The 21,001-nt window shown below is 34.8% G+C and overlaps 1 protein-coding gene across 4 annotated transcripts in view; it reads left to right on the top strand.

Moving 5' to 3' along the window:
• The first annotated feature begins 226 nt into the window (after positions 1-226).
• Lapsyn (Leucine-rich repeat activity-regulated protein at synapses) overlaps positions 227-21,001 on the top strand; it is an 88,805-nt gene continuing 68,030 nt past the window's right edge. Inside the window, exons 1-2 of one of the 4 annotated variants that reach the window (XM_018457442.1) lie at positions 227-723; positions 2,423-2,830. In XM_018457442.1, coding sequence (XP_018312944.1) covers positions 2,782-2,830 — 49 coding nt within the window. In that variant the 5' untranslated portion in view covers positions 227-723; positions 2,423-2,781. Of the gene's footprint in view, positions 737-2,373; positions 2,831-21,001 lie in introns of all 4 variants that reach the window. The other 3 variants (XM_018457439.1, XM_018457441.1, XM_018457440.1) reach the window with 3 other exon arrangements.

Raw genomic sequence — 21,001 nt, 5'->3', positions numbered from 1 at the left:
AAAACGCTCCTCCCTCGTGGCAGCCCTTCTACGCAGTACGCAGCTTACGTAGGAACCCTCGGCTGCCCTCGGCGCCCTTGTTGGTGCGTTAGGCTCGTAGGGACGCATAACGTGGGTTCGCCGGTCGAGCGTATCGTAACGTCCGTAACGTAAGTCCGAGGGTGAAGAATGGCAGGCGCGCCGGTCGTGCTGTGACTGCGACGAGTCGCACAGTCGAGCGTGAGACTTGGTCGGAGTCAGCTGTAGCGTGGCCGCGTGGCGTGCTCTCTCTCTCTCTCTCTCTCCTCGTTTCTTCCGCGAGTTTATTTTGCCGATCGCGTCGTTGTGGAATCCTCGTCACGGAGAGGGGAAGGAATCAGGTGTAAAATCGCGATCTCTCGTCTTTTACCGAACCTACGCCTCGGCACGCTGCACGGCCGCGCGCATTTCCGAGAAAATCGCGAGGAAAAAGGCGCGAGGCAAGAGAGAGTTCGGTGAAGCCGCCGATCGAGGGCATTCGAGGGAGTCCCGTCGTCCCGATCCCACGAGCGGCGCTCGCAGTTGCACGCGAGACGCCGTCGAGGTAGTTTCATACTCGAGCGAGATAACGTTTTCACGAGAAGTCTTAGAGTGTTTACGTGGAAACTGATTTAATCGTCCCGTCAGTTTGACGATTATAACGTACGTTACGAAGCGGCAAGACGCTCGGTGACAGCAGCAATTTTAACCTATCCGAGAACGTCGGTACGTGCTGTGTGTACGTGTATATATGTTTACATTTTTGTGGTTATATTCTTCTTTCGTTCTGATTGGAGTTTATTTTATGGTGACGCGCCGTCTAGTGTCGATTTCGCGATTGCTCGATAATGGTTACGATCCGATTCACGCTCACAACGTTCACGAGCATTATTTGTTGCCTTTATTTGATAAATAACAAGGATGAAATGATTCATAAGCATTGTGAGCATGAATTGAACCGTGGCCGACTAAGTTGCCGAGAAAGACGCGAGAAAATTGCTTTTGTGCGCGCCAACGAATTCTCCATTTTGAAGTTCGACGCGGACGATCCTCCGTAAACTTCACTTGACTGACGGTCGATTGGCTAATGGAGAATTCTCCATTCTCATCGCCTCATAACGTTTCTAGTGTTTCTCTTATAATATAGATCAATCTTGGTGTAACTTACTTTTTATCTTCTTCTAGTTCTGAGAATTTGAAAAAGATAAAGTATAAATTAACTCGAGATTAAAATTAATTCACGTTGGCAGAAATGATGCCCATTTCTAGCACTGTAGACTAACCATAATCTTGGATTGATTTATTACCTTTTTTTCTAATTTTTAAAACTAAAGAGAGATGAAAATTAAGTTAAATCGAGATTAAAATTAATCTACATTGATAGAAATATAGAGACACTAGACCAGAGATTCGGCTCGAGAATACTGACAGTATTCTCGATCTTTTCGATCTCTTTTATTTATTTCTGTTTCATTTTCGATGAGTCGATCTTCCCGATCAATATAAAATAAATAAATATTAAGATGAGGCCAATACGAGAAATCGATCGGAAACGTGTCTCAATAGTTGGTCTTGAAAATAAACTTGGTGACGTATTTTTTAAAAAAAGTTTATCGGATACATACGTCACGGAATACATCAAACGTGCATAAGGATTTCGCAATCTGTTCGGAGAGTAACTACCGAATAGATCGATTTGCGATTATCGGCTTGGCCTGTCGCCAAATTCGCAATTCATATCCACGTGCGAGCGGTCGATTTCTAATCGTAAACTTTCGATTCGCGCCAGTGAATATCACGGGGAATCAATCGGCCGAGTTAACCGCCTGAAATTCGCGTCAGACTCGCTCGATTACGAAATTTCGCGAGGAACTTCTTCGAGTACTAACTTCTCGCTAACTTCATTTGAAAATTGCAGACGAAACCGGAGTTTTTCAATTCCTTTTCGGATTCGAACCGGTAAACTTAATTTTCTCGACTCTCTTTTAAAAACAAAATCTACTTCCTTTTTATCAAGGCCGAGAAAGAAAGAGTTTAAGAGAAGAATTTAGCGACGAATCAAAAAGGTGCTGAATCACCCTTAAAAAAAGAACCTATTATTAATAATTGTCGTCGTTTCTGTGAATGAATTGTCTGTAAAAACTGTTTTAAAGGGTGTTGCGAACTCGGCACGCGCGCGATAAAATAGTTAATTCCTTCGCTAATTTGTAGCAAGATTGAAATTGAAATTGTTGAATGTCGAAGCGAGCGGGAAAGTAGAAAGGACGCGCTCCGCCGGTTGAAAGACACTGGCCGAAACGAAACGCTTGCGGACCTCACCGCGTAAGGGGGAATGTCCTTTTTTTTACTACGCATCGCGTCTGTGCCCTTGAACAGGCTAAGGAAGAGGGAACTCGGTCGGCAGCGTGCGTTTATATATATACAGGAGGATTCACCGTTCGGCGACGTTCGTGGAAGCAGTGACGCAACTATCGCTCCTGTCCGGAGAAGAAGGAAAAGCCCGCGATGACGGTGTAACGGCGCGGTTTCAAGTCAAGCTTCACCTTGCTAACTTCACGTCTTCACCTCGCCTCTCGCCCTTTTCGTCCCGCCTCGTCCTTACCGACGCGTGTGTGCGCGCGCGATATGTTACGATGGTGTGCGTGAGATCGCGCGTGCGGATCGTTCGTGAACTCGGCGACAGCCTGTAGCTCGTCAGCGGCAAGCTGGTGGCGGTGGTACTCGCGCGCACGGGTGTAGAAGCCGGAAGAAAGAGATTCGTTTTCTTGACTATCTGGACTGACGATGCGATCCTTCGGGAAGTCGTCGTGGCGATGGGCCATCAGTGAAATGGGTGAGTACAGAAAGCATTATCGTACAAAGGCGACGTTCCCGGGAATCTTGGGTCGCGTCGCCATCATTTTTCGAAATGAACTTCGCATTGGACGAACTGCTGGCTAAAAGTTTGCATAGAAACTTTGTTGTCCAGATTTGGTGTAACGATATAACGTTTTTATTGTTGAATTCTGCGCGTTTTGTGAATAAGTCTTTTGGAAGCGTTTTAAATATAGACGTGAAAAGAATTATTTTGCAGAAATATCTAAAAGCTTAGTTAGATACAGATCTGAGAATAATTTTGTTAGACTATCTAAATACAATAATAATTGTATGTAGAGAACTCAATGATGCGCAATGCTATAATTTTGATATTCTAGCAACCAGCTTGAATAACAAACCAGTTTATATTCTATATAATAATTATTTTGATAGTTCAACAAAATTATTTTCAGATCTGTATTTATATAGTTAAATTTTTACTTCTGGTAAAATCATTCTTTCCATGTATATACATTGTAAAAAGTAATATGTTCTATTCTTGTCCCTTTGTTTTAAACACTTAAAGATGTTTTAGTTTTAAACTTTTTCAGTAGACAAAACACTACGTGTTTAGATTTAAAACGCATAGTGTTTTAAATCTAAATACGTAGTGTTTTGTCTACTGAAAAAGTTTAAAACTAAAACATCCTTAAGTGTTTAAAAAATGGAGACAAGAATAAAACATTTTAATATCTTAAAATTAAACACTTCTTTGCTAAAGAACTGAACTTGTTAATATTCTTATTCAAATGGGTTAAATTGTTACGTTGATAGGAATGTATAATGATATTTCGTTTTATAAAAAAAGGATTACTCTAAATTTGTATATAATATGAAGAATGGTGGAAAAAGAATTGGACGTAAATATCAAGAAATTAAACGATATAATAGAGAAAATGTGATTTAAGTAATCTTTAAATAGCAATTTTGTCACAGTCTTCTAATAACTGGAGATTGGAACGTTTAAAAATAATTGTATTAACGATTTATTGAAATTATTGAAAAATTGATAATTTCACGTTATTAAGAAATATAAAATGTATCTGTACTGTGGAAATAATATCAGAAAAATGCATAGTGTTTTAAATCCAAATACGTAGTGTTTTGTCTATTGAAAAAGTTTAAAACTAAAACATCCTTAAGTATTTAAAAAATGGAGACAAGAATAAAACATTTTAATATCTTAAAATTAAACACTTCTTTTTTCAATGTATGTATACGTATTATTTATTTATTATAACAAATAATTTACGAATGTAACATTTACTTGAAAAAAGATTTATGATTTATTTCATTTTGTGGTTTGAATTACATTTCTCAGTAAGTAAGGTTTAGATTAATAGTTAGAGTCTGCTTGAATATTTTTTTAAAAATAAACTTAGGATCTATGATCAATCCGATTTATATTGCTCATGAATACATAATAGCATTGTTTATATACATATGCATATGCACACCTGCTTTGCAGACGTACGTCATAAATAATAATAAACAGGCGGATATACAGGCATAAGTATGTACGATTTGAAAAGCAACAAATTCTATTTGTCATTACAAACTCCACGCATTTGTATGACAAGAAGTAAGAACTGTACAAATGTATGTTTGTCGCAACAAAATTTATAATTTATTTATGCATTATTAACTCACGTAGAGTGTTAAGACTTTCGCCGCGAAAAAGTAGAATTCTACACGGAGAGAATTTTGTTTTTAAATTTACCCTGAAAATATATATGGTAGTTTTGTGATGCAATACAATATTTTAAAGATTTTTACCACTTCAGTAAAATTAATCAAACTTATTTTATACTTTATTGTAGTTTTATTAATGAATGAGAGAGATTTACATTAAAATTCTTCAAAATACAATGTTGTCCTACGATTATCATATTTTCAGGGTAAACTCTAAGAAAAAATTCTCTCCGTGTAGAATTCATACATCTTCCGTATTTTACGCATTTGCAAGGCTGAACTAAAAGTCAACGAGTACTTAAATTCAGAAAGAGACTCTCGTCTCTCTCTCTCTCTCTCTCTCTCTCTTTCTCTCTCTTTAAAAGCGAATTGACGATAAAAGGAAAATGTGCGCCTTCGTATAAGAAAAATGGCACGTGTACAACGTGTACAATTCACATGTGATTAAATGAAAACCCGGGATCCGCTGTCTTCCACGTTGATAAATCGCATTTTCGGAATGAGAGCGGATCTCAAAAAGATGCTCCAAGACCACAGAACATTTCGCGATCGATGCACGGAGGACAATAAATAATACAATAGAAGAGCAACATGATATCCGGAAAATTGATTTTTTTGAGTTGTAGAGACAAAATGATAAAGCCGGAAGTACGTAATACTCTTTTCCTCGTGCTCTCTTCCGTCTCTTCAGGTAACACTCTCCTAATACCCTCAGCTGCGTGCTCCACTTCCGTACAGAATTTTTCAGCGACTTACTCTTCGCGACGTTTCATTAATAAGATAAAATGGAGCATCACGAAGATTCTTAACGTTCCTTGTACCTCCCTGTGCGCTGCTACATTCCGCGTTGCGGAGACAGGCGGTATCAAGGTAGATAATTTCAACAAATGGATTTCGCACGACGTCACTTTAATGACATGCTTCCGTTAATAATTTCGTTACGGAAACACGATTTTCGCTTCCCCGTACTGCGGAGATGATAAACACATTTAATTTCGATCCCACCATAAACTAGATGTTCTGACAGACATGCCGTGCCGGGTCTTTCTCATTCCGGAGGTACGAAATGCCTCGAATTGTTTCCACTGACGTAACGAGATTGCGTCAACCGTTGCGTACCTCGATCGCGAGCGCCAAGTCGATGAGAGCGCACGTAGATGACGTGCCCGCCGACTTGGGCCGAAGTTACGTTGTAATCTTCTTACACCGCGGAGAAATGTCGGAACTTGGACGCGTCGGTCGCGTCAATAAACCATTAGCACGAACGTAAACTAAAAGCCATACCCTACGGAAACTGCACGTCGCGGCTGTGCAAGCCGTTGAAAGCGCTTTTTCCCCAATCCTGAATTTCGCGTGTTCGTGAGGGGAAAAATTTGACTGTGTCTTGAGTTCGGAAACTGCTTCGATTATTTAGTTCTAGTACAATCGGTGAGTGATCGTATTTTGTCACAAAATGCAAGCTAACGTTATCCCTCAGGTGAATCATTAGAGATAAAATTTATTATCTGTTACACATGATCTGTTCATTATCTGCTTAAAATAATATCAGATTATGCCTAATTTGAGTTATTTTTAATCATTTCTGTTGGTCGCCACTGCTCTTCAAAAAACGTGAACTATTAGTACTAAAGTGTACTAATTTGACTCAAATTTAATTTAATATTCATCAAGTATGTTTATTTATGTTGAGACTAATCATAGAAATAAATTGATTTAGATTTTGACTTACATGGAAGTTAAAAATAACAAAATGTTATTTAATTTAAGGAATATTGGATTGTTATTGCTCCTTTGATACCAAACAGTGAGTAGATAAAATTAAGTTTTTATATCTGTTCTTTAATTGTTACCGCACGAAAACGTGAAATCAATTGATCGAAACATAAACTTATAACCGACCGGTCACTCTACTCTTTCCAAACTCGGCGATATTAATTTTGTATAAAATAAATTGATTTAGCTTATATACATAAATAGAATTAATGATTTAATATTAATAATTGCCTTTACCCTTAAAATGTACTCTCTGGACTATACATATATTTTAAATTTAAGTTCAGCAAAGTACGAGTAAGTTTTAGTAAAGAGTATAAGTTAACGAGAATACTATGTAGAATTTTACGAGGAAAGATTTCATCAAAAGCAACATTCTTAAAATGAGTTTAAATTGGCTTTACTATTCGTTCCTTTCATCCGTCATCTTAAGTAGTTCAATAATTAAGTCGTAAATTACTCGATGTTCTCTATAGTCGATTCTAATAAAATTATTTCAGGAAATCCGAAAGTTAATTGAAGAATCATTTACGGCCGGAATGTTAGTCCAGAATTTTTGTTATCTTTTCATAAACGTAAAATGATGAACATTTCCAGTTTTGGAAATGTAAAACAGATGAAACGTCGCCGTTAAAGAATTCATGATTCATGATGATCGAAGAAGTATGAAAATTGTACTTATTTTGTTATTTATTTCTTTAAATAATATATTTACTACATAAATTCATTTAAACAGATATAAAATGTATTGATTAAAAAAAAGATATCCAGTACATATTGAAAGAAAACTTTCAATATGACAAAGTAAACTACCGTAATAAAGCAAAATTGCGCGAGATTTTCAGTTTTATTTAATTTTCACATTTCCATACACATGCATGCGTTCAACCGTAACTAACTTGTACATCACGTGTAATCACAGAAGTGAAAGAAATAGAAATTTTCACGCCAATAAGACATGAGTACGTGTAATTATCGCGTGAAATCTTTATCAATTCTCGACAAATAGTAGAGATACCAGGTATACTTCCATGATATATTTCCAGCTATAATTCAAATATTATGTAAGTACGGTCTAATATTGTTTTTCTCTAAGATCTTTACTGTATTCATACTTTCATCACGAATTTATTTTTTGCTCTCAATTATAAACTTCAATTACTCGAAGAAAATGATGATAATATTTTAACGAGAAGAACTAATTTTACAGGTTATATATTTGTCAACATTTAATTATTATTTGATCGTTGAAAATACTTATTTATATATTTCTATATATATTTGTAAGTATATATGTACATTCAACCATAAACGTCTATATATCTACTGCCATTTTCAGAAAATGGTTAAAAGATTGTGATAGACTGGTGTCGCAAAATTGGTTATTTCAGTTGTTTGCCATAGAGAAAATTGAAAAAGTTACGCTCCGAGGCGGTGCAGCCATAAAATCGCACACGTTAAACGGAAATCGTGTGTGTTCACGACAATTCCTTTTCGCGAGCGAACGAATGTTATTTGAGTATTTCTTGTAAATACATACATATGCACTTATAATTACAAAGTAAAACATAATATACATGTATATACATATGTATGTTTTTTTTTCATTTTTTAATATATACGCACAGATTTTCACATGATTTTTCGCTCGACCTTTCGCATCGCGCGCACCGCTGGGAACGATTTCTACGTTTGCATTCGCGTAATTAGTAGATAATGCAGGTAATGAATGATAATTAAATGGTATTTCGCATTGCGTCACGGTTAAACGCGGCGATCCTTGTACATTGCCTAGTTTCTGTGGAGAAGCGATCGTAAAACGGGAATTAATCGATACATTTCATTGTAGGTTTTCACGAATTTAATGATTTTCTCCCACTTTTCATTTTCTCTCTATTTCTGCTTTTGTGCGTATTATTACTGCAATTCGATCCCTCGGGGCGAGAACGTGATAATTTACAGACAGTTCACAATTTGTAAATTCCTTATAACCGTGGTATATCCTCAACTATGACAATTTTGCAATTGGAAATTCAAACTGACATGACTTAGAAACGTCTGATATAATCCGTCGGCTCGGTACTGAACATGCTATTGAATATGGTAATTCAGTACTGATAGTAATAAGATAATGGTTCTGAATGAACCGGTTTTATCAGAAACATATATTTTACATAATATGGAAATGCTGAGATATGATTAAATTAGTATTCTATGAAAATTTCGTGTCATTCTTTGCTAAAGAACTGAACTTGTTAATATTCTTATTCAAATGGGTTAAATTGTTACGTTGATAGGAATGTATAATGATATTTCGTTTTATAAAAAAAGGATTACTCTAAATTTGTATATAATATGAAGAATGGTGGAAAAAGAATTGGACGTAAATATCAAGAAATTAAACGATATAATAGAGAAAATGTGATTTAAGTAACCTTTAAATAGCAATTTTGTCACAGTCTTCTAATAACTGGAGATTGGAACGTTTAAAAATAATTGTATTAACGATTTATTGAAATTATTGAAAAGATTGATAATTTCACGTTGTTAAGAAATATAAAATCTATCTGTGTACTGTGGAAATAATATCAGAGAAAAATGCAGTTAATTTAAAATCTTTTCATAACATAGATACAAAATACAAAGGGATTTTTGCACATAAACAATATCTCGATTATTTTTATTTCATTTTTTAAATAATTTTCTGATTAATTTTATTTCATTAATAATTTGTTAAATTTAAACTCGAACGAATTTTAAATTAATTTTTAAAGAGAAAGCAACAATTATATTTTTATAAAAAGCATTTCCGATAATTTATTAATGATTAATTAATTGTTTGATGCTATTTATTAATCTTTAATGAAATTATATTCAGTAAATACCTTCACAAAGGTCGATCATCGCAATTACATTCGTTTCCAAAAATTTCGTATGCTGTTCTTTTTGCAGTAACGCGCACGCTATGTGTATTCATAACGTAACGCGTAGCAACATATGCCAAATGGTTAAAAGCGCGTGAACCTGTATTACGTTTGTCCAAAATTCGGGTGTATGCACAAAGGTAACAGCAATGCGCGCGGACGAAATCGCGTCACGGTCGTCGGCGTCATCTCGCTTGCCACTCTCGTTTGGCGTGGCGTTGCTTGCTTTTCCGTTCACGAGCGAGCGCGGTGGAAATAATTGCTTTCGCCGTATTGTGCAACGCGATCGTTTCTCGTATCGAAGGCTTTCTTTGAACGTACGTAGAGGAAAGGGCAGTGCTTTGTGGGCTACGTAGAAAACGAACGTTGAACGTTATACGAGGTGTGTATCTTAATGCACACCGTGGTCCCACCGGGGACACCCAGCATTTTCTCATTTCGCGCCGAGGCTGTTATACGCCGCGGAAATACCACTTCGCTCTCCGTGAAAATTTCCTTCGGATGTTTAATTATTTTTCGACCTAAAACATTCCTAGGACTCTGGCGCGTATATTATCACCCACTTCGCTTAAGAGGGTTTCCTCTTTATGTAGTTGGGGATAGAAAAACTGCAAGCGGTTGTAAAATTTGCGAGAATTACAGGTAATTCCGTATATATCAGAAAAAGGTAGAAATTGTGAGATCGAGAGTTGATTTTTAATTCAACGTACAGATAAGTGATGATAAATACCGATACGATGTACGGTTACTTTTTTATCCTGGCAATATTAATAATTCATATCTGCTTGAAACAGAAGATAAAGTGTCGTTCGTGAGACGTGATACAAATACTACGATGTTGATAAAAAACCGACCCTATATAAAAATAAAACGGGGTTGCACAACATACACGCGTGCGTGCTATATATCGGCGAAAAATAAACTAAGTCTAAAAAAAAAAATAAAAAGTATTAATATTTCGATAGTACTTTTATTTTGTTGATATCTTCGTTACTTAATATTGTACAACTCGGAGATTCGTTCTTCGAATGTAGGATCGATTTCCACCGTTTCTTCGAATCTAATATGCTTTGCAGAATACGCGTTCAGATTTTAAAAACTCGTATGTAGATGTAGATCGCTGAGTTAGCCGCAGAATTTCCGCTAGTTTAATTTAACTTTTCTTCGGTGGGCTAAGCGCGCTAACGAACGAATTAAGCCCCAATTTGCATGCGGGCTTGCGCTCATGCTAGTGATCCGCGACGACGACGATGACGACGTGTCCCCGATTGGGTTGCCATTCTTCTGCAAAACGTAATTGCCAATCACGATTGTCGCCTTTTACAACGCGTCCAAATACCGTGCAATCGGTGCGAAACACGTCACTTAATGCCGTTTATGTGCTCGATCGGACTACGTGACGCGATATCGCCCGTATTTGATACTATCGGTCTCTTGATTATTTTCTTCTATCGGGCCGCGTTTCGATTGCAGGAAAATCGATATAGCGATCGCGGGCCCGAACGAAAGGGCCGCGCGAGCCCGCTCCTTTTTTTTTTTCAATAAATGAGTTATTCGGCATTTGGTTGAATAATGGCCTATCGATTGATGCAAGATTCAGTATCCGTATAACATACACGCGAACAAAAGCGGGACGAATTTATATTTAGTTTTCACCGCTACAATCGTGGGTTTTCACAAACGTTAATACGCTTTTTGAATGGAGAAGTATACACACACGGACGCATCCTTTACTGCGATGTAAAATAAAAGGATAGTAATATGATATTTGATTGATTTTGATTACAATAATATGACATTTTCTTCCTCGCTCAAAATATCTTTACAACAGAACTTTCTTTGTATGAAAAATATTCTCCATTAAGCTCATCTCTTATGGATCTCGTAAGCTAAATTTGGACTGTATACCTTCTTACATTTGATTTACGATATCATATGTCAAATGTAATTAAAAGAAAGAGAAATAGATATTATTCCGTTTTGTTCTCTAAATAACTTTGTTTCCCCCCGCCGAACGGGGATTAAGTAAAAACTAAGTAAAATTTCAGGAAGTTGAAGACTACCCGACATTTTCCGTTTTTCTGCAACGCGCCTTGAAGCTAAAATTGCCCGGTTCTTGCATTCAGAATGTCAATTGACGTGAAACACTAAAAGCATTCTTCTGCGTCTTTACGTACGACAATGTCCACGAACATTTAATGTCATTACGAGTTTCGCTCGGAATACTCCTTTAACGAATTTATCCGTGCCTAATCTCTTTCTTTTATTGTGTACCCTCTTCCTGCCTCACGGTGCTCAAATTATGTGACGGAAAATTGGTAAGGCACAAGAGCTAAAAATATCCGAATTGTCGTCATCCATGTTGATTGCTATTAATATGGAAACGTTGAAACGGAGAGTACCGCTCGCCGTAATTTCTACCTGATCGATGATTATTACAACGAATTTTTATGCTTTCCGCAAAAAAATATAACGCAGTCGAATGCTGTATTAACGTCGAAACATCTCGTGAATTTAATCTTGTATTATATTATGAACGAAGAATTTAATTAATTCGTTTGCAATCAACGGATAACAATTTGTACACTTTGCATCGGGGAAAAATGCATTTTTCTCATTCTACATTTTTTTTCCGCGTTCCACGACGCTTTTAAACGAGCAAAAATTATTCGCGATATGATCGTCTCTTTCAAGGAGCTTTCGAGATACGCGAACTTAATTTCATCGTGGATAAACATCGTATTTCATGCGTGACAATATTTTTCTTTGCAAAAATTAAAAATTGATTATTAGGAAATTGTATGTATAAAGAACTATTTCAGATAACGTGTCTCTATTCCTCTTCGGCCGTCTTTCACGTGAAACGGTAAACACTTTTTTTTCGCAAAAATATATTTACGAACTAGGACAGACAGGGAAAATATTAAAAAAACTTGTTATCAAAGATACGTGGAATACCGAGTGGAATACATAAGGAACGTAGTCTTGTAGACTAATCGGACTTCAGTTTCTGTCCATCGTTTCCGTTTGCCCTTCAATGCATGTTCTAAGCGGGCGCGGTCTCGTGATCAAAGGCACTACTCAACGGTATACGAATAATATTGGCGTAAGCTGCAACAGAGCGGTAGCCACCGACCGCTAGTTCATCAATATTACATACTCGAGTTTGCAGGAATCATCGTGTTGCGTCTTCAGCTCTTTATTGGACTGTTGCATTGCAGGCGCTTAAAACGCGATCATCGGGAAGAATCGATAACGCTAACTTGCCGCGTCCCGGAGATAAAGGTAACTCTCTCTAAGAACGTTGATTGTTATGCCGTGCCACGCGGAAAGGTCGGCCGCGGTAATTGCGTATCATGAAAGTATCGTTCGTTGCATGTCTGCCGGTGTACACAAGCGCAACGAAAGTTCGATACCAACGAACGCTTCTGTAGTGGCTTGCTATTCGCGCGAAAGCAACAGCTGATGCTGCGTAAACACGTACGTTGAGTTTGAGCCACTTACGGAGCGAAGTTATAGGTGGTTTTACCAGATAGTTGCGTAATATCTGATAACTTATCTTGCGCTTGTCATCTGTTTGAACGAAATATTAGAAAAATTGTTGAAAATAGATAACATTTTATAAAATTTTTGTTCTTTTTTTTCCGACAGTAATATCGTATTTAAATTATAGACTGTTAAAAAACAAAATTAGATAATAGCTTCTGGATAATAACTTTGTATGATAAATGCTATCTTTTATCTCTGTATCTCAGGTTTGATTTAAAAAATAATGAAATTATTATTTTTCATTTATTATTTGTATCATTAATTATTTTTTATTTATTTTATCTGTATCATTTATTAGTTTTATGAAATTTTGAGGAAAAAATAATATTTTCCTGCAATAATAAATTGACGTAATTAATGCATATAATGATAGCAATTCTGATCGCAGTGATTGCTTTAATGTTTTAATTAACATTAAAAGTGATCTTATAAGCACGTTATATGTGTGACGCGTTCCAGTGACATCATCGTTAGAAGAAGTGAGATTGAGAGTCATAGTTACAGAAAAGCTTTCAATAACCTTCGAGGCTTTGTTGACGGAGTCGCTCATACATTCTCGCGTTCGTTTGTATCGATAATTCTGCATCGATGTGACATTTCCATTGTAAACAATAGGTTCCATTGTAAACTCTTCCCCCATTGTAAAAAAAGGCATGCATGTAGCGTGGATTTTATAAGCGCCAAAACAAGTTCGTTTTTCCCCAATATTTTATTTTGTCTATCCGTCTGAAACTTTGCTAGATTAATTTAATTTCAAAATTTTAATTTATCGTCAACTTCCATAATTATAATAGAATTTAATCCAATTTTTAATGTTGCATCGCGTATATATTAAGAAATAAAAACTAAATTAAATAAACAAATTTATTAATTTATATAAAATTGCATAAAAAAATACAGGTATTATGTTAAAGTCAGTTTTGGATTGAAACGTTTTTCGTTTTGCGATTAAATTAACTTCGTAAATTACTTTTACGATCGTTCGAAAAAAAAAAACGCAATGCAATTTCATACTTTAAACTCTCTCTATGCAAGATTTTTATAAAAATGCAAAGTTTACTATAATTATATATCAGCAGTAGGTAATGCACAATTGAATATATTTTTTTCCTTTCTCAACTGTGTGTCTTTCTAAAGAAAATCTATGCACATGGACGCACAGAGATAAAAATTTATCTCGAAGATTATAATGGAAGACACTTATGTATAGTGGACAGAGATCCGTAGTTATCTAAATTTTAGTAAATTGAAATTTTACATTTAGTGGAATTTATGAGGTGCGTGATTTTAATCCTCGCGATAATATTGAAAATATGAGCTTTGCATTACTAAATAATGCGTAGCATAAAATGTGGGGTATAAATGCGGACTTGTATGCACTTGGAGTGGACATAATCTCTCTTTTATCTTGTAATCCGGAGAGCGTCGCGATTCTGCGAAATTTGTTAACCGCGAAATCTATTAAAATGAGATCCGACGTTGTCACTATTGAAATTTGCGAAGAATAAACATCGGTATTACGTTAATTTGAAATTAACATTAAACGGATTTTGCAAATGATGACGAGATATAATGCAGCGTGTAGCCTTTTATACTGTGTTTAATTACGACCGCATCATCCCGTTTTCGAATTTTCGCGTCGCTAATTAACGCGCGTAAATTAACGCAAAATTTATTTCGCCGTAATGAGTATATGGTGTGAAGAATCGGAGGCGCATCTGTAAAACGAGTGTTTCGTCTTGCAAAGTTTGCTTGAAAAATTCACATTCAGTGCTTCGTAACTTCATCCCTCTCAACTAATAGATCTTTTTATAGTTTGAAAAATAATGCAAGTTCGCTTTGTTATATTTATATATATATAATATATATATATATAGTTGCAAACAGAGATATGATTGTCTATTTCTTAAGATTGGAAAAGGGAATCAAGAATACGATATTATGAAATTCTTTGTACATACTTTATTTTATATATAGCCGAGTATATAGCAATCTGTGCAGTTCTGACAAAAAAAGGAATGGCATATGTTATATCTATATTACTTTTAGGATGATTAGAGGATCTCTTCCACCGTTAATGGACAGGTATAAAATTAATTTCGTCAGCGGAGAGTGGCATCTACTCCAGCAATAAAAGCGTTTACCGCCATTATAAGCAGGACTGCCATTAAAATGGAGGAGAAGCTGTAATGAGGGGTTACGAGCGGATTTTGGAAAAGCCGTAAATTTAATACTCTCGAATGCGCGCATTTGAATTAAGCCGTGCGTATCTCAGAGCATAGCTCTAAATACGATCCCTCATCGATGGTTCGCGGTCTCAAACCACATTTTAGTACGAGAGCTCGGTATAAAATTCCGATGTATGCGCATAAGTTCCACCTCAAATGTCGATCTGTATTGAATCATTGCATTGATTGAATGTACAGCTGCGTCGAAAATCTGATTGCCAACTTTCGAAACAATAAGAAAATCAATAAAATGAGATATTAAAAAAAAGATACTTGAAATGATATAAATACAATCTATCATTCTGTGGAGAATCAATTTAAAAAAATATTAATTTTTTATGCGTGGGATATACAGATATTTTTGAAAATTAATTAATCAACGGCAAAAAAACGCGCAATAAGCCGATAATGATTTTCATAACATGTTCCGTGCCGCGATAATTTTAAGTAATTTGATTACTACGCCGCGTTAATGGTGACCTAAGGTATTATGTTTATTATATTTATTAAATAATATATATATATATTGTAATTGTTAAAAAAATATAAAAATTATCATAAAGAAGAAGCTCTAAAATGTACCAATATTGCATTATTATCACAATATTCATAATTATTATATTCATGTATAATATATTATTAGAAATTATTTTATAATTATATTTCTTTTTACAGCCAAAATATTAAACGGCCTGAACGGAAAGTCCACACTGTTACATATAAAAGGAGTAATAGTAATCCAATCCCTTGAGTTAAATAAACATTTTGTTACTTTTCTGTGTAACTTTCATGTATGTGTCAAAATGTGAATCAATTCATGTTTGTAGTTGGTTTCAACGTAAACAATATCCATATTAACGCTTACCAAATTATAAACTAAATTTGAATCATATTTCAATATATTTTCTTGAGTTAAATTTTATTTAATCCATTGTTTTATAGTTAAAGTAACCATATATTGAATAGTAGTAGCGATATACATAGAAATGAAAATATACTCGTATATTAATTAAAAATATTATAATTTAATTTGGGGGGGTATAATTTGACATGTTATGAATTTAACAGTGCAGCAGTGCGAGTCACCAGTGACCCACATGGCACAGAACGTAATAATATTGTAACGTAACGTAAATACGTATAAATATAAGTTATCGCGCGATTTCGTATACAGCTTCCGTTCATTATTATTCTTAGCACGTACACGAAAAGCTCGAAAATCGATATTACGAACCGATAGTTGTGTGGCCCACTAAAGCTGCACGGCGGATGTTAATGAGCGTTAATCCTTGAAATAACACGCGCACTTCGCGACAACGCTCGTAATGTTCCTTACTTGTATGTCGGGGGTTGATCATTATATAGTTTCCTCCCGGGAATTCAGGATGAGTGCGTAGTGGCCGGCTGCATTTTTGCGGAAAATGGAGGCGCGCTCTCGATTGTTGGGTCCAAGAAAGCGGAGGTTAACGTGCAGTTACCTCGAACCGCGCGCATTGTCTGGAGAGCGAGTGCGATTGAAGTGCATTCATCGGCGATTGCATGCCTCGGGATGCACTTCGTTCTTTATCACCGCTGGTTTCGCTAGCTTGCTCCGGCGATTTGAAGGCTCTCGCATCGCCGTTGATTTATAAGTCTCTTGCGGTAATTGGAACGAAATTTAGTGCTTTATAATTTAAATGCTTTACAGTTGCTGTATAGTTTAAGCCGAAAGTACGTGCAACCTGTACTGAAAGTAGGTGCAATGTCCTGTATATTTTTTAAAATGCAATTATATGTTTTTTTTATGTTAATTGATTTATCTGTTTTTTATGTTAATTGATTATTCCGTGCATAAAAGTAATTAAAGCACAATAAATTACCAGAAATTAATATTTTGTTTTATCGGAATTATCAAATATTTTATATTTTCAGACTATATATGATACATCTTGTAAACTATTGATTTTTTAATGATTTTACTCTAATTTTTTTATATCCAGAACAAAATAATATTATGTTATGTCAAAAAATATCATAGAGTTTTATCGGAAAAAATATCAATTACATAAAAAATATCAATTTCATAAAAAATACTTGCTATAGAAAATTATAATAATAAAAAATAATAAAATGTTGCAGGAGCATTATACAATTTTCCAATCAAAACTTTTATTTAAAATAATTTTATTCTCTCTTTGTCTCTTATTTTTTATATATATTTACAGATCTCAACGTTTTCTGATACAAGCTATTTTCCTGTTTTTTTTTTAACGATAAGTATATATTGTTCACATAAAATATGCATGTTTCTAAGTGAGAAAATAAACGAGAGGTGTATTTAGATATTTACATCTAGACATAACGACAACAATGCAGTTATGGCTGAGAATTTATTCCCGGGAAAGCGATACGCTGCTGTACGACGCCAACGTTGCCGCTTGCTACAGCTTTCCGATGCATAACAATGTTAACCGCGTGATCCGCTTCCCCTCAAAATAACAACCGCATAATGCAACAGATAGCACCTGTTAATGCGTCTCTAAATACCGACCTAATTATTACATTTTGTCGGGTAAGGCTCGACGTGGACGATCTCGTCTGGCATAACGTTCTCAAAATTTCTAATTAATTAACTAGTTTTTTTCTTTTCTGTGCAAGAACAAGGCGTTGGTCGTTAACGAGCAATTTAAGGGCACTTAATGCAGATACGGATCTAATTAAAAAAATTTCAGGTACAGGCGACGACCGTTTCCGCAGTTAGTTTCCGGTGCAAACGCGAGAACGTGACTCTGTTTTTCCGTCCTGCCCCAAATTAGCTCGCCGCGAGCGCTCTTCAGTTTAATACCGCCTCTCTGACCTGAGCGAGCGCCGCCGACGTTTGTGGGTGGAACCGTCGTTTAACAGGTTATCACAAAGGGCTAATTAATACGATAGCGGAATAGAAATTAATTTTTTCACGAAACGTTCGCTCTGCGCCACTTTCGCTGATAACATCGTTCTTGATAACGGCGGATTTTTAGCTGTCCCCTTTTTTCTCCACTGAGACCGCTAGATTAGATTAGGAATTTCTAATTAACAGTCGCTGTAGCACGCCCATGTAAGATCGGTTCTGTCTGATGTTGCATAGTACCGGCCTTGGCATAGATAACATCAGGCGCAATTGCATCGAGCATCGTGCAAGCTTTTAAAATTCTTAACACCTTGCTGTCGGGATTCGCGTTAGTAAATCACATCAACGAAGCAAAACGTTGGGATAGTACTAACAGGTGGATATTTAAATAAAAATACGTGTTGCTGAAAGTTATTCACTGTAAATATAGCTAACGATATAAAAAATTAAAACAATATCAGCATCTTGACTGAATGAGGACATGTCATATCGATTTAAATACATAGAACATAGAGCAACTTTTAGAAGCGTTATTAAAATTTAGATACAATTTTAAAGTAAAATATGAAGGAATATATAATGGGCTATCTCGTGTCGCGAAAAATTGCAGTCTTTTTTGTATTTTGATATTAAAAAAATAATAACTTTTAAAAAGTATAGACTTAACATGAATTCTCGAAAACATTAAAACTTTACATGAATTCTCGAAAATATTTAAAAAATTCAAGTTATTTTTTATCATTATATATTATTATTAGATAGAGGAGAAGGTGGTATTATGGCACCCCAGTTACATTTTACAATAATTTTGTTAATAATCAATATTTAAGTTTAAAACTTGACAATTACATTCGTTAAAATGTTGTTGAATCGATTCTGAACTCAAAGTTACGAAATATTTATTACTTAGAATACTATTAATAAAAATGTGGCAATATTGCATAACTCGAAGGAAAAAATGAGTGGTATTGTGGCCTTCCATTAAAAAAGCCTTAAAATATTTAGTTTTGTTTAGAAAACAGTATTTGATTACAATATTACCAAAAAAGTAAAACATTTTGAAATGTATGCAAATGAATGTACTATATATATACATTCACATAACTTCTGCATATAAGCTGTTCAGTACTAAAAATTTCAGTACTGAAAATAGTACACGTAATATAAACTATAGAATAACAGTAGAGCTACAATCGATTATCAAATAATTATTTTGATACGGAAACCGCAAAAAAGATATCGTGAGTAATCAATACCCATAGAAAGCCACATTAGCAAAATGCCATGGTATTGTTTAAATTTGCATAACTCAAAATATATACAGTCAAGTAATATGTTAAATAGCAAATAACACACTCAAAAATACATATATTCATGTGATAGTACTCTCAAGTTTAAGAAAAATAAAGAAGTAGGTGTAATTAAATACTAAAATGTATCTCAGAAACGTTTCGAAATACTTGAAAGTAAAAATGCGTATATGCGTTATAAGTGCTGGTTATTGAGTATTGATAATATTAATGTCATGGTATGACGGCGAGCTGAAGTAATAATTCCATAAGTAATCATTAGGATTTGCTATATGATAGCGGAGATGTTAAGGGAGGCCACAATATGTACACTGGCCACAATACCACCTTTTCCTCTAGTATTGGAGATGATTTTATTACGAATTTAAATAATTAGAAAATAGCTTTTTTTACCGTAATAGTTACATTTATTATGCAAATAATGTACAGGTTATAATGTTGAAAATTTATAGTTTATATAATTTCAAGTATGGCCGAAATATAAACTCTTTTCGACACGTTTTGATCGCGCGTCGATTATTGCATCGCAATTTCAGTTTTGCTGCGAACGCCCATAGAAGTGCATTGATTGCTGTCTCCAAACGAAATTTGTGATATTTCAACTAAAAACGTAAAACGATCCATTGCGTCATCCGGCAGGTGTATTCGTGTGAAGTTTATACTTTTTTGAATATCCCTCAATGCACCCTTAATTGTAGTCGCTCCCTACACTCGCAGTGATATTGAAACGCCGAAATATAAAAAAAAGATTGCAATTTTTCGCGACGCGAGATAGCCTATTTTAATCTATCTACTGCAGAGCTCATATTCTCTTTTTTTTACAAAAAGCTAATAATTCTACGATGTGACATATGGACGACAGATCTTCAATAAAAGCGATTCGAAAATATTAAAATTATTAATCCTTAGGGGAACTGACGCTCCAAAATCTGTAACACAATTACTAACATTTGTGGAGATTCATTTAACATATCGCTCATTTACTACGACAACAACATAACTCAATTTCTGAAATGCAATTTTGGTGTAATAACTTATTGCAGAGAAATAAAAGTATGTTCTTTTAAATTACATATTTCTTTTTTTTCTATATATTTCAGTTCTTTTTCTACAAACAATTAAAAAATGACAATTTTTTAATTATGTCGTTGTAGCAAATAAACAATATGTTGATTAAAAAGTTAATTAATTTCAAGAAATTAAAATGACAATTCGTATAAAAAAGAATGAATATTATTTTAATAATAATAATTTAAATTCGCAGATGTAACATAAAAAATATAATTGAGTGGGTCCACCCCGCACGCACGCACGCACGCACTAAACTCGTCAGTTACAGAGGAGTATATGTGTATATATATATATATATACGAGTATATATATATATATAGTATAAGTGAGTTCACTAGACCCACTTCAGTTCTGGAGGGTTAATAAAGTTGCACTGAATAAATTAAATCTTCATTTAACCGACTTGTGATTTTAACAGAACTATTATACTCTAAGAAGGTGCTATATGATTACATTAATAAAGATCGAGATAATATTGTTTTTTAATTATCTTCTCCAAGAACAGATTTAAAGATTTGGTATGAGGGAAGAGGGATGAGGTCATTGCCTCGAGCTCGTAAGAAAAATCCTCCATAAAATCGAGATATGTGTTTTACGTCACGATCATATAATACAATAGGTATTAATAATATTATATGGACGAGCGGTGTTTTAAAGATAAACTTGGTAAAAAAAACAAACTTCAACAAAATCTGCAAGTGAAACGAAATGTTGGCATTGTCAAACCGCTCT

This window comes from Mycetomoellerius zeteki, unplaced genomic scaffold, assembly GCF_001594055.1.
Source record: "Mycetomoellerius zeteki isolate Tzet28-1 unplaced genomic scaffold, Tzet1.0 scaffold636, whole genome shotgun sequence".
Lineage (NCBI taxonomy): Eukaryota > Metazoa > Arthropoda > Insecta > Hymenoptera > Formicidae > Mycetomoellerius > Mycetomoellerius zeteki.
This window is presented reverse-complemented; position numbering and strand designations above follow the sequence as displayed.